Source organism: Hippocampus bargibanti, linkage group LG02, assembly GCF_051943395.1.
Source record: "Hippocampus bargibanti isolate YZ-2025 linkage group LG02, ASM5194339v1, whole genome shotgun sequence".
Lineage (NCBI taxonomy): Eukaryota > Metazoa > Chordata > Actinopteri > Syngnathiformes > Syngnathidae > Hippocampus > Hippocampus bargibanti.
The window spans coordinates 9,627,633-9,642,920 of record NC_142735.1 but is presented as its reverse complement, the minus strand read 5'-3'; the positions used below and the strand labels follow the sequence as shown (position 1 = coordinate 9,642,920).

The 15,288-nt window shown below is 40.1% G+C and overlaps 3 protein-coding genes across 4 annotated transcripts in view; 2 read left to right on the top strand and 1 right to left on the bottom strand.

Annotated features, from left to right (window-relative positions):
* ssrp1a (structure specific recognition protein 1a) overlaps nucleotides 1–3,310 on the bottom strand; it is an 18,101-nt gene extending 14,791 nt beyond the window's left edge. The window contains exon 1 of the mRNA XM_088988336.1: nucleotides 3,291–3,310. The gene's annotated coding sequence lies outside the window, so the exon portion shown is untranslated. The remainder of the gene's footprint in view (nucleotides 1–3,290) is intronic.
* clcf1 (cardiotrophin like cytokine factor 1) lies at nucleotides 1,284–15,288 on the top strand. Of its 2 annotated transcripts, XM_088988407.1 has the most exons (4): nucleotides 1,291–1,424; nucleotides 11,970–12,117; nucleotides 12,685–12,839; nucleotides 13,549–15,288. In XM_088988407.1, coding segments are annotated over exons 2-4 (1,263 nt in total). In that variant the 5' UTR covers nucleotides 1,291–1,424; nucleotides 11,970–12,116; the 3' UTR covers nucleotides 14,656–15,288. The 2 variants fall into 2 exon arrangements, with proteins under 2 accessions (XP_088844525.1, XP_088844533.1); XM_088988399.1 differs by lacking the exon at nucleotides 11,970–12,117 and having other exon boundaries at nucleotides 1,284–1,424.
* The window catches only part of slc43a1a (solute carrier family 43 member 1a), a 73,711-nt gene continuing 59,743 nt past the window's right edge, over nucleotides 1,321–15,288 (top strand). The window contains exon 1 of the mRNA XM_088988387.1: nucleotides 1,321–1,424. The gene's annotated coding sequence lies outside the window, so the exon portion shown is untranslated. The remainder of the gene's footprint in view (nucleotides 1,425–15,288) is intronic.

The following is a 15,288-nucleotide window of genomic DNA, read 5'->3' as shown; positions in this document are numbered from 1 at the left end:
ATCTATGTAATGCAATGCAAACGTACCAGTGATTTAGCACACTTTGGGAGTATATATCCTTGCGTTTAGTGTAGGGAATGCGAGCATGTCTGGTCTCACTATAGGACATTTTGCAGTTTAATGAGCATGCAAGGTGAACACGACATACAAAATCATTCGTGTGACATCTGGTGAAAATACTTGTAATTGTAAAGAAATTACCAGAAGCAACGAGAAATTGTAAACATTTAATAGACCTGTATGCAAATTATTTTATCCGTGCATTGCTGTGACGCTGCAGCATTGAAAAAATAATAATTTTCTTGCACTATTGTCACTATTTAGAGGAGTGGTTTCCCAGCCGCAATTGTTTATCAGGTGGGGTGCCGAGTAATATTAAAGTTTACTTAACTGCATGGTCTTAAAATGATTAGAGAAATAAGTTATTATCCACTGTAGGCTACATTGTGACATGCAGGAACAATTAAGCCCCTCCCCTTCATGTAGCAACCACAATTAATTAACTTGTGTATCCAGTTTTTGTCACATTTAGTTTTCTGGTTTTTCTTGAGAATGTAAAATCCATGCTTTGGATAAACAAGGGTTGTGAAAATGCTCATTTAGAATGTTTTAAATGATGTGTATGGTCATTTTTTGTGTCAAAAACGTACAGTTGTGCTTAATTTATGTTTGGATTGGATTTTGATTGGATTTGCCTTTATTAGTTTCGCAGTGTAGAAATTTAAATTTCACATTCCATTTTTATGCCTGATATTTCGTTTTTTTAATGTTGTTGATATTTATTGATTACATTAATGAAAATTGGCGCATTCATGCGGCCATGCGTGCATGCGTAAAAGATGAACATTTTCCATTCGTCTCGTTGGATTATCCTCCCAACTATTCGGAAACTGATTAAATAAGAGGAGGACGTAAGTGGCGCGCAGACATCAAACGATCACTAGTCAGCGTGCGCGGAGGCTGCGATGACGATTGCGTGCGTGAAGACGGAGATGAGTTGAGACAAGTCTCGTGGTTCCGGGGCGAGCAGTGATGCGTCAAACCGGTGAATCAGACATAAGGATTACCATGAAGAAGAAAGTCGGGATTCAGAAATGTGCAAAAGGGGATGAAAGGAGGAGAATGAGGACGAGGAGGGGTGGTGGTGGTGGAGGAAGAGGCTACAAAAAGACTTCGTCGCCTCTGAGAGTGTCACACCGATCATAGACGTAGGAGCAGATGCTCCATCCTGACGAGAAGCTTCTTTAGAACAAAACATCACCTGCTCTGGACCTCCTCTTCATTCGCAACCTTTGCTTCAAAGGAGAAGGGGATAAAACTCTAACGAGAGAGCACCTTGAAAGTCTTTACATCTCATTAATGAACTCCTGATCACTGAAAGGAAATAAAAGAATTTGGAGGGAGGAAAATGACATTCTGCATCTGTAAGTACAAACCTGTAATTATTTTTTTTATTGTCTTCTTTTCGTCCTTGTACGTATTTGTGTGGAGGTATGCCTTCATATTTCAAACCTGTCTTCTCTTTAGTTATTTTGGAGCGATATTAAAAAAAAACAAGAAAAAACACAAACACAAATTCAACACAAAAGTCCCGTTGCCTCAATAAACCCTTTCTGAATTACCATGACTTGCGTGACTACAAATCAACACAGATATCAAGATGAACAACTACTTTTAGTAAGGAAGTTGTTTTTCTTTGATATTCTAAAACCAAGAAAGAAAATTGCAATCATTGTGGAAAGCTGTGAAATGTTAAGTGTTGTACACTGTGTTGTGTGTTGAAGTATTTTTTCTGCGTTTTTCTCACCATTATCTGTAATTGACTCTTGATCAGAAATTACTCCATGTATAGTCCAATGACAGAAAAAGAAAAACAAACTGAAATTGAAGTAAAATATTCACAATTTGTTCTCCAAGTTAAATTTTAATTAGTCCTTCTTTGAAGAAATCAAATAAAACCATGCTAATAACTGTTAATATTGATTGTGCGCAGAGTGAGGAGAGCAAAGGGTTGACTTGAGATTACTTTTTAGCCCTCGTGAATTATCTTTAATTAAAGTGACGCTAAAGGTTTTGGGGCCATGCACAACAAGGTTTAAGTGCCAGTCTTATTAGCTGTTACTGATATGTGGAAGTACGTACATGATTCAGGTTAGTCACACACACACACACACACACACACACACACACACACACACACACACACACACACACACACACACACACACACACACACACACACACACACACACACACACACACACACACACACACACACACACACACACTGATTTCCATTCACTTTTAAACAAAAAGTCTGTCCTTGGGCGATTAAACAAACGCAACATGCAGGCATAAACACAAAATGTATTATTGTGATGGTTGAGTGGATGACTGTGAGTGTGCACAGGCATGGCACAGGTACACACACAAACACACACACACAAACACACACACACACACACACACACGCACACAGACGCACGCACACATACACACACACACACACACACACACACACACACACACACACACACACACACACACACACACACACACACACACACACACACGCACACACACACACACACACACACACATGCGCACACACACACACACACACACACACGAAACAAAGAACAATTGAAAGATTGTGCAAGGAGGTTGGGATAAGGATGCTGTTTGATCGGCCTGCGTCAATATCAAGCAGCAATGGAGGGGTTAATTCCAAGCAGACTCCCCACTGACACAAATCCACAGCACCCACAGGGGAAGAGAGAGAGAGAGCAACGGGAAAAAGGGGAACATATAAAATGAGTCGGTCACGCTTTGAACAGTTACACATGCTGTTTACATTTTTGCCAAATTAACATGGCCCCTCGGCGTAGAAAAAAAAAATCTCACCACAGCCCCCCTTTCAAATCCTCTCCTCCTCCCTTCTGTCTGTCCTGCAAAACTCAACATACGGTACACTATAGCACACATTAGTTAGCTGTCACATGCTTTGAAGGTATTCTTTAAATTACTACACGAGAGAAGGAGAGTTTTAGTGATGAGCGAACAAGGTGTCAGCTCTCCTCCCACAAGTTCATAACGACGTATGGCACAAAAAACCTACTATAACTCAGTTGGCGGTAAAAACATCAAGCAGAGCTGTCGTGAAAGCGTGATATAAATCAAGAAGCATTGTATTGTTTTGTCAATTAAATATGTATTGTATTGGATGAATTGATTCACTCTTTCATTTGGAATGCAGCAAAATGGCACAAGAAGGAAAAAAAACAACGTACCCCAGTTGCTTGACTTCCAAAACATTGTAGCGATGACACCGTTCAGCAACATAAAGAAATTGATCTTGAAATTCTAAAGGTAAAAGTGGAACATTTTAAACGACTTTCTATAGTCTTCTCAAAGTATATACACATTCACAGTAATTTTTGACATATCTGCAGTGTTACAAAGCACAGCACAAAAATAAATATGTAAATAAATAAACCAAAACTATGCAACTTACAAATGCGCCTAATAAAATGTGCTTGAAGGCCGCATCATCCTCCACACCCTAAATTTAGGATGAATACTAAGTACACAAACACACGCATACACACAAAAAAAATCCCCACCCATGCTTTTAAAGAAGTGGGGGAGTTGCTTGGGGGTTGTCTGAAAAAGAGGAAGTAAGGAATGAAAGATGAGGATGAAGGACACGAGTGGAGCCAATTAGTCAAAGGAAAACAGAGCAAAGGCAATTAGGCCGAAGCCTTAGCCAAGTTTCACTTTTCATTGAGATTTTGGAAGCAATTCGTAACGGGGGAGACAGAATTGACAGGTCGCATGAACTAAAACGACTAACCATAGATTAGGGGTGGCACGCTCAAAAGCGGTTAGACAACACGCCTGCTCATGTTTGACAGCATCGACTAAGTCACCAATGTTGAGAACCTTGATAGTAAATCCAGTGTGGGTGTTTGACCCAGCAAAATGTATGTGACAACACACGGCTTTGGTTATATGGATTATTCAGCCCGTGTGTGTGCACGCGCAGATCTGCGCTGCCCTGAATTCATATGTGTGCGTCTATGCCTCCTCGTTTGTGTGTGTTGAGTTAGTGAAGGAATGCACATTTGATTGGCAACAGGCTGCTCATAAATCTGCTCTCTAACTGTACGTGCACACACCGCACCCACAAAAACATACACGCACTGACCGTGACCCCTCAACTGTCACCCTTCCAAACCCTTCCTTCCAGTGGCCTCACGTGAAATTAGCCTTTAAAGCGACAACACACTCAGGTGTCATGGTGTGACCTCAAACAAGTTCCTCCTGGTGGTCTTGTAACCATGACAACCAACCTTTGACATTGCGCTAAACTCTAACCAAGTTCTAACAGCGAGTCCTCGTGGGATTTGTGGTCATCAACTGTTTTGAAGTTTCAGATGAATCAGGTGTGAACGCAAAGTAAAAGGAAGGTGAGGTTGTGTTCTCACAAGTATTTTGTTCATGGTATGGTGAAGTGCGATGACCGATGGTCAACGCAGAATTGCCGTTGTCCTGTATGGAGTACCAGTACTTGCGGACGATCAAATCAAACTGCATTGCGTCTGTGTAAAACAGCAAATCCCTTCACTAAATCGCCATGTTGGTTTAAGTTTTAATTTAGACCGAGCTTACAACAGACTTCTTAGGCCAATACCACATAGGTTTCATCATGCTAATGAGGTGAAACTAGAGCCAGGGATAGTCCAATAGGGGTAATCAGATCAACTAATGCGGTGAAATAAGAGCCAGGGATAGAACACTAGAGGTAATCAGATTGGAGAGGTAATCAGATTGGCTAATGAGGTGAAACCAGAGCCAGGAAAAGAACAATAGATCAGATTGGCTTCGGGGTATGCTCCACTGCTTCCCCAACCTTAGAGCAAGGACCTATCAGAGCAGAGGTCTGCCACGGCCACCTCTGTGCATTAGGGATATCAGAATCAGAAAACCTTTATTCGTCCCACAATGTGGAAATTTGCAGTCCACAGCAGCAATTTGAAAGGGGATGGGGTGGGGGGGGGGGGGGGGTGAAAGGATAGAGAACAAGATATTCTAAGCATAGCAAAATAAAAATGTCAACTGTATACTGTAAATGTGCAAAACCGTTTTATAAAAAAAACTGTACGTAGTGCAAGTATGAAGAAAGGCATATTGATATATGTAGCTGTATTGTATCAACCCATATTTACAAGTGTCCAGTTTTTTTTCACATTTGATTATTGAGAATTGCAAAGGGCCAGGGTTACCAGCTCAATTTTAGTTTGCTGATGAAGCTCTTTGGATGAGGAGCGAAACGACCGACACCTTTAAAGAAGTACAGATGACGACTGAAGAAACCTTTCCCTCAGTCAAACCGCAATGGCACACGTAAAATTTTTGATTCAGTGTTTCACCTCCCCTCTGATATTTTATTTCATTTCTACTCTGGCAAAAAACTTTGATGTTTTAAAACGCCATCAGTAATTTAAATTGATGTAAAGCTCAATTCAAGGCTCTTTCCTGAGGTGGTAGCACGTACAATTACCTTATTAACTTGTTTTCTGATCACATTTGGTCCCACTCAAAAAGAGGAAAAAAGTTTGCTCATGGTCAAACTTTCCAGGACACTGAATCCACAATTCAGTGTCAAAATCAACAATGGACCATGTCAATACATTTAAGATTGCGGTTTGTTCACACTGTTCAGATTAAGATGATGACATTTGCATCATTCATTTTGCCCCAAATAGAATGTGTCGTGATGTGGGGGTTGTATTTTGCTTTGTTGTTATTTTCTGCATCTAAATCATCTTTTGCAATTTTACTATTGGATTGGATTTTATTATCCTTTATCAGTCTTGCAGTGGAGACATTTACATTTCACAGCAGAAAAGTTATGAAAGTAAGAGGAAAGGAAAGGAAGAAGTTGAAAATCAAAATACAGGACCTGCTGTAAAGGCGGCCACTTTCGCGGCGCCATCTTCAAGTCAAAACAACAAAAAACTAAATAAAAAACAATGTGACACAACACAAAAGACACAGACGGTCATTCAATTTTAACCACTTTCTGCACCATCTTTGTTGTATGAAGTTCTGGATGAAAGAAAAGAGGATCAAAGCATCTTTTTCACCAGTGGAACAGAGACGTCATGGTGAAATGTACACGTCTGCTACAAGCTAATTGTTGAAGCTGTAGCATCCGTTGACGAAAAGAGACTGTTTCACATCTCCTGTCCCACGTAAATCCGCTTCAATTCCAAGCCACGACAGTTCCACGCTCTTTTCTTTAGTTAACTTTTATTGGGCAACATTCTTGCTATGATACAACCAATGAAATGGCAACGCTTCAATGGGGGTGCGTCAAATGAGGGCAAAGATGATAAAAGTCAGAAGATAATTGATGGTGATGGACGCCACTTGGTGCAATTGTTTGTCTCAGCATTTGTTTGAGCCCGACATCAAAAGCGTCTCGCTCCTCTTTCGCTAATGGATTTCTTTCACTTTGATATTGCAACACAATAAATCTGGAACAACTATTTCAAAGGCAACATATCTGCTGTCAATGAGGGAATAAACGCTCGGTCGCACTGGGTCAGCAACCAGTGGTGAACCCTGATCATTCCATGCATAATCCGGTGATCATTTTGAAAAGACTCAAAGGCTTTGTTATTGTGTTTCCATGTATGAATTTTTGAACATTTAGTTTATGTACAGTCACGTTGACTCAGAACCAGGGCCTGGAAGACGATGATGGAACTTTTATGGTTTATATGTAAGACAGTGCTGTGATTCAATGGCAGTATTAGTGTGGATGAGCTGCTTACAGGTCAGTGATTGTATGGAGTAATTTCTTTGTCTCCCTGACAGCATGTTCCTGCCGCTTCCCTCGTTGCATTCTAGAAAACGAGGCACATTTGAAGTTTCTGACCTCCGACTAGTAAAAATAGACAAGAATACCACTCAGCAACATCGGCGAATTTCAAAACGCAAACTCCAGAACACTATATAGACTATGTACAGCATGTGGTTTTGCCATTTCGCATTAAATACACTAAATCGCAACACATTTTCTACATTCTTAAACAAAGCAAATTGCTGTGGTGCCCAAGTTTTTTTTCACACGAGTGGAATGTGAGGTCCGAAATAATAAGATTTCTCCCATCTGTGAAGCCCGTGATGCAGCATCTTCCAAGATTTTATAAGACTGTACTTGTGTTATCTAGTATCAAAGTGTTGGTCTATTGCCACAAGAGGCAAGTGGGCTCTGTTTTATCGTACACAAAAGAATTCTTGTCTCAATCCAGTTCAACTGTATTTAACTCTGAATATCAAAAAATGCTTCCTTGAGATACAAATTAAATTAATTAAGTGTCCATTCTTGGAACAGCAATCTGCTCAATGTATCTTTCATTTTTTAAATGTTCTTAATGAATGAGACTGCCATTAGTCCATTCTATCCTCCCCCAAAACAATTCACTTAAAGGACAACTGACGTCTCTGGACAAGTTGTATCCATAATTTGTAAAATTGTTTCAAATGACTTCTACTGAGCGTATTTTACAAAGATTCCACCGCATGTAGCTATATTTTAAGACTCACACTGAATATTCCGGAAGTCTTGTTTTCGAGTTGATGACGATGCCTGATGTGACGTCACGTCAGGAACGCCCCTGACCGAGATACCGACACACAATGCATTTTGGGTACTTTCTTTGGTCTGAAAACTACGTGTTGATGGCAAAATTAGAAGGGAAACACATAAATAATGCGATGGTGAATCATTGTATGTTGCACCAAGACTACTATTTGATACTAGTTGACACAAATTCCCAGCAGACAAATCAGCCCATTTCCAACGGAGCTTCGGCGCCATCTTGTGCATTTTCTGGGACACTACATTGGAGTTCTGACGGCTCGAATTGATACGGGAGGACTTCTTTAATAGATTGCAAACATTTATGCTTTCCTCTTCAGAACTATTTAAAACATATTCAGAACTGGATGAGTAACAAGAAAGCATCTTCTCCGAATCTGAAGCCATTGTCTTGATTCTAGACTCCAGGACGTCATGCCTTGCTCTAGAATCTAGAGCAAGGCATGACGTCCTGGCGTGACGTCACGAACAAGGGGGCGGGACCTTCTGAAACTCAGCATCTCCAAGGTCATTTTGAAGTAGTTTTGGGACACTTTAACTCGTTTTTATTGGTGTTTTGCATTTGACTAAAAAATCAGCCTGCATGTTTTGGGTATTTTAGATGTTATAAAACGTTTTTCTGATGTCAGTTAGGAAACAAAAAAAATGGTGTTGGTTGTCCTTGAAAGGATTATAACACTGAAACTATTCATTGGCCAGTCTAATGCGTTTTCATTATGCTCAATTACATTGCGATTGTTTTGAATACAGGTGAATTCTTTTTTTTTTGTTTACTTTGATGGTAAAGTTGAACTGAGAGTGGTAATAAACTGCGTGTGGCCTTATATTTGGATATTGGGTGATTTGCCAAGTTGCTGTTTGCTGGGAAATAAGTTGAGTTACATTGAGCACCACAATTTCAATTGAATTTTTAGTGTTTGTTTTACTGTTCCAATTGTATACTAAGAAGGTTTGTTCAAGGTCAAAATGTGCATATCCAACATTGCAGTGGCTTAAAATTATTAATTGAATTTTAATAAAAGCCCTTTAACAATTTTGCCTAAATACCATCGCCAATAGGTGCGGAAAAGACTGTGCTTCACCTCCCCACCAGGCACACGCATGCAGCCTCAATCCGCCTGCGGTGATCACCTTGAAGTCTGGCCCAATGCCAGCTCTAATGAAGTCACTCATTATAACATTATATAACAACAACACGGAGCTGGCTTTTATGGTATGTTAGTTATGCACACTTCTCCAAAAAACATTTTTAACCACAGTGGTGAAGGAGGCTTTGCAAAATGAAAATGGAAAAAAATCAGTATAACCATGCACCATGACAATCACGGATGGAACATTTTGGGCATTTTGTGTACCTTCTTCTGTGTGGGACCATTTCCAAGCTAGTTATTCCTTGGTGAAAGCGATCCATTTTGTTCCATCATGTGTAAATGCTAATGGATGTTCCACAGGAGGAAGCTCCATGTGACTTGATGGTCTTCAAACGTTCACATGTGGCATAAAGACGTTTATTGCTCCAGATAAGTGACAGGGTTTTGTGGGCTGAGACCATCCAAGCAGGTTCTGCCGGCTGACGGGCGTTGTTGTAGATGACTTATTTTAAGGTGTGTGTGTGTGTGTGCGTGCGTGTGTGTGCTTGTGTTTGTGTGTGTGTGCGTGTGTGTGTGTGTGTGGAGCGGCCCGGGACTACCGCCGAGTTTTCCAAAATATTCCTTGGAGACACTTTGATGTGGGCGACCAGAGGCTCACTGTGTCGTGTTACAAATCATCAGTCCTTATTATGTTGCTGCATGTAGTTCTTCGTCAGACTAAAAGACTATTACAAGATATCCATCACTCAATTTGTCGAAAGCAGTGGTTGCCCAACTTTTTACAGCCTCAAAAAATACTTAAGTCACTATCATGCCTAAAATTAAAATATAGTTGGTCTGTAAGTGTTCATGAAAAACAAGAATGTTGATTCTTAAAAAAGAGAGACTTTTAATAGTATAGTAAACCACTGAAACTGTGATCTGTTTGAAGCTTAACACTGCACTTGAAGACAGACATGCAATTCCAATCAGTATCCATTGAAATGTCTTGCCAACAAATGGATGTGCCACAATACAGTAAATGTATAAAAACAAGACAGTTGTGAAAGATTAAATGCAAATGTGTTGATCTTAAAAATGAAATACAGCTGAACTGTATTCTTTCATCTGTCACACTATAAGTGATCCCCTCAACTTTACATATTTGTGTTGAAATTTTATATGTGGAATACAGTACCTATTAAAGTCATGTTAACATTGAATCCTTCAATAATTGTGTTGATAACTAGTGTTACATATTATTATAAATTAGACTATTGGTTGACTTGAAGTGAATTCAATCAACATCAACATTGCATATGCTAATTAGTTTTTTGTATAAATAATTCCGATTTCAGTTGGACTCACTCACAAATGAAGTTAGATTCTGCGTGAAAGAACAGAAAGTATAGAATGGTGGAAGCATCACTCAAAAGCTGATTAAGTTAGTTGCCTTGTGTATGAAATGTGCTCTATAAATAAAATGCCTTGTCCTACTCCCTAAAACTGAAACATGGACTTACATTCATCTTTCATCTTCTTGTCAGATTATCCCCCACAATTACTTTGTCAGCTAACCACAAAAATATCATACATCAAATTAATATGACAAAACAATTACAGTGTGTGGAGACTAGTTGACAAGAAAATGTGCTAAACTGTACTGTAAATAATGAAATGACACGGTGGAAAGTACAACCACAGAAAACAGTTTGTTGAATTAGTAGTATACAATAGGAAACATTCATTTTCATTGCATGGTGAAGATACAACAGAATTGGGGAACAACTACAAGTAAGTTTGTGCGATGAAAAATAAACATTTGAATACAAAAAATATATCCATATGTATCCTATATATATATATATATAATTGTTAAAAGTATACATTATATATTATATATTATATATTATATATTATATATTATATATTATATATTATATATTATATATTATATATTATATATTATATATTATATATTATATATTATTGTTAAAACTGCAATAAAATGACAGAATTATTGTCTAATTTTTAAATGGGATTTTGGAAACCTCGTTACTGCTCTCTGCTTTCTTTTTCATAAAATCATAGTTAGCCTTGAATGAATTGAAGATTGTTTTTGTTTATTTTGCCTGTACAGTACAGTTCTCTTCAAATTGCCCTTGATTCTGACCTTGCTAGCCCGCTATGAAGCAACCAGTAGGGACGGAAAGAAAAAGGGCCAAAAAAAGCAGGATTTTCTGGGCGGAAGGGGAAGCAGGGCGAGGTAACAGGGTGGAACAACAAAGGACGAGAATGGTGACGTAAACGGGAGGCCTCAGGTGTGTCAGTCTGACAAAAATTGACAGGGTCATGGAAATTCTTGTTAAACAGCAGCATGTTTCGACCATAATTGCATACATGAATCACCGCTTGCTGTCTGGATGTCATGCGGTGCGAGAGAGACATGGCAGAAAGAATATGATTTTTGTGTGTGCGCATGAGTGTGTGTGTGTGTGTGTGTGTGTGTGTGTGTGTGTGTGTGTGTGTGTGTGTGTGTGAGTCTGTGTGCGAGAGAAAGAGAGAGAGAGAGAGAGAGAGAGAGAGAGAGAGAGAGAGAGAGAGAGAGAGAGAGAGAGAGAGTGAAAGCAGCATTATGAGAGGCTTGCGAACATGCGTTCCCTTTTAGTTGAAAACCATCTTTCAGCTTCAATTTTCTCTGTTTGAAACCAGAGTTAGAAGCAGTGCAGAATTTTCAGTGTTCCCTCAGAAACACATCCGCACGCGCACAAATTACATTCCACAATGGTACGTTGACTTACAAGTTCATGTGTTCCAAGACCAAGCTCCTTATATAATATACACCGGTCCTCATCTTTAACTCGCACTTTGAAAACATTTTTTTTTCATTAAAATGAATAAATAACATGTAATCACTCAAAACCCCCACTCCTCCCTCAAAAAAAGCACCATATCGCTCATAAACATTACAAAACATAATAAAAGAGAATGTCAACCAAACGACTCTTAACTCAAAAAACTAATAAATTGGGATTGAAGGTCAAATATACCACCGTATATCCCATTTTTTTGTATGAGGCGCATTGCAGTATAAGGCACACCCCCAATGAATCAAAAAGATTTTCTAAATATAATATATAAAAATATGAATGTTGTCCAAATATAAGGCACACCACATTATAAGGCGCTACAATAGAGGCTGAGGTTACGTATTACTTCTTCTACAGGGGGAAATGGAGTCGGTGGCTGCTGACAGTAGTTGCGAGACCTGTTGTGGCTCAATATTACTTCACACATGAGGCGCACCTGTGTATAAGCCGCAGGGTCATCTTTTGAAGAAAATGGCCTTATAACCAGGAAAATATGGTACTCAAAGTAAGATGTTACACATCGACATGTTAGAAATACATTTTTTGACTCTACAACTGTACTGCGAACTACGTGACCTCAAAAAACTAATCTCATATAAAAGCATTCATCATCAGTGCTCTTTTGTTTATTTTTTTTAAACATAGGAACATGTGCATATCCATGTGTGAACATTCATTCGACCGTCCCGAGCTACTAAGTGAGGTTTTATTTGAAACCAATGTAAACCTCTGAACGCCAGAGAGCCCAAAATAAGAATGGAAATGGAAAAAGCTTTCTTGGCAGTGTTAAATGAGCGCACTGGCAGTGTGTAAACAGACAAGGGCATTACCGTAGAGACAAAGAATTAACCCAAAGTATTGTAAGAGAGAGAGAAAAATAAAACACGAAACAATGAAGAAGCAGCAACTGAAGCACAGTTTGAAATTTATCAAAGGGGGTCATTTCTGGGGCTGTGGAATCATATCATCTATGTCATGATAATTTAAACATCTGCTATTTATCAATTGTTAACTACCAAAACCGTTGCAGTTTTAACATTTTGAAGCATTTCTGAGTGTGCTATCTTTACAGTGCATCAAATCCACGTTGTGCTTTTAATGTCTGGTGCCATGGTCGCCGTCATGGGTTCGTCCCAGAGCTTGGCCAGTGAGAGGAGTTCAATCGAAAGCACGTATGAGCTGACCAAATTTCTGGAATTCCAGCTCAAGGAAATCAAAGATGTCTATGTGAGTTTTATTTTGCTTATTTTAGCCATGTGATTTGTTGGATGGTTTATATGATGCCTTTTGAGATATAAAGATGAAATATCGGTAACCCTGCACTCAATTTTATTCAACCCCCCTTAAATCTTTGTTGCTTGCTTTCAAACATTTCCAAATGTCCAGTATTTCATGTTCAAATGACAAAAGCATATTTAAATACTTGAACGCAAATGACATTACCATTTCATAAATACGCTGTTTGTATGCTATAAATTTTCAGTCTTCCATTGTAAATGCTGAAATAAAAACGTCTGCGATCTATTCGCACGTACCCGGGAAGAAATGCAACACAGCGAATCACATTTTAACTTTTAATCATTTTACCACATGAATTCTACAGACCATTGTTACTTCTGGGGAATTACTCATGGGAATTATGTGAGTTCAACAGAGATTTATTGACATCAAATACCTTTGTGCCATTTCTGTGTCAGTTTATATTCTTTGTAATAGTTTAAGCAGATATATCAAGGTTGTGTTAGCATAATTTCAAACATTTACTTCGCATATGTGCTTCTCGGACAATGGAAGCATTTTGTTTTTGGTGAGCCTCCTGTGGGTCTTGTTCATAGCACGTCTACACATCTGTTTGGTTCTGCTTAATGTGCTTGACAAGATCTCAAATTCTTGAAATTCAACTTAGACCCGCGTGCTTGTGTCTCTGCCCCCATAGTTGACGTACCTCGGCCCCCCGTTCAACGATAAAGACTTTTCACCGCCAAGGCCCAACAGCACGGCTCTCTCCCTGCCCAGCGCCGCCACTCGTCTGGAGCTGTGGCACGGTCTGGAGAACCAAGCCCGCCTGGCTCAGAACCAGAGGGCATACTCAGTCCTGTTGGCGGCTGTTAGGGATCTGGCCCGCTCTACAGTCTGCCCCTCCCTCAAGACCTCCCTGCTGCATTTTTGCACCGGCCTGGATGGCCTTTTGGGCTCCATATCGGCGCTGATGAGCACTTTGGGCTATGTCCTTCCTGAACGGAAAACTGGTGAACTTCAGCGGGGGTTGGAGGGAGATAGCCCCGTGCCTTTGATCAGCGGCAGCCCGTACAGGTCCAGAACCAGGACCAGGACAGGGACACGGGGACGAGGAGAGAGGGAGGGAGGCCTCAGCGTGGATGTTAAGCAAGGGAAAGCGAAGAGGCGACTGGAGTCGGCTGCAGATAGAGGAAGGAATGTCAGGTTGAGGGAAAAGGTGAAAAGAGAGAAGAGGGGGAGAGGGAGGCGGGAAGAAACGGATGCCTGGAAGTGGGACTGGAAAGAGGAAGAGCGAGTGGTCGGTACAAGAAGATGGGGAAGGAGCTTGTTGAGCATCGCTGAGAATCCAGAGGCAGATTCTGCCATCGTTGCCCAGACAGGTGAAGGGTACAGCTACAACCTTGACTTCCATTACACAGACACACTCAGGAAGGAGGACGGCGTCACGGATGGGGGGGAAAGCTTCTTGATGGACTTCTCCTCATCGCATCCTCAACGTCGGTCTCCTCGCTCCCTCCTCCGCCCTTCGCTACACCCCTCGCCATCCACCCTCTCTCTTCTCTACCAGCTCAGGCCAGGCGAGGAGCAAGGGCTCGTCCCCGCATCCCCAACCTTGTCCATACACGGAGGGCCCTCGCTCCTCTCCTCCGCCTCGTCGTCTTCATCTGTGCTCCTCTCCGTGCGGCCAGCCATGAGTGACTTTGCCAGGAAGGTGGAAGGCTTTTGGATACTGCGTGAGCTACAGAGCTGGTTGTGGCGATCAGCAAAGGACTTTAATCGCCTCAAGAGAAGATTGAGAGGTTGATAAAATGCCACACAAAACAATACACACACACACAACTGGCTGTGTGAACATTGACAATATTTGCACTAGGAACTGAATTGCTTTGATTGACAACAGGGGGAAATCAGCAATCAGTAAATAAAATAGTTGTTATTTAAAAATAATAATAAATAAATTAAGGCTGGCTGCACTGTGCATAAGCTGTTAGCACACCAGTTTCACTTTTAAGGTTGAGAGTTCGAATGTGGGCCGCGGTCTGTCTTAGCATGTTCTTCATCTTTTGTCCCCACATTCCAGTAAGTTCATTGAAATCTCTTAATTGTCCTGAGATATGAATGGCGTTCTTGTATCCGTGCCTGACCAAAAAGCACCTGGGATGGGCTACATATCAGTCTTCTTTAGACTGTAAACTTAAAAAAAAAATGACTTGTTGAATTTACTAAATTGTGTTCCATCAAGTGGTTGCACAACAAACAAACAAACAAACAAACAAACAAACATAAAAATACCAAAGAAATAAATACATATATAAATAAATGGGTGAATAAATACATAAATACTTAAAATACAAATAAATAAATACATACATAAATACATACACTGAAAATCACACACAAATATATATACGTACATCAGTGACGTGCAGTCATCATG

Coding starts and splice junctions, on each gene's coding strand:
- clcf1 (XM_088988399.1), top strand. Junction 12,840..13,548: donor AGGAAATCAAAGATGTCTAT/GTGAGTTTTATT, acceptor CTGCCCCCATAG/TTGACGTACCTCGGCCCCCC.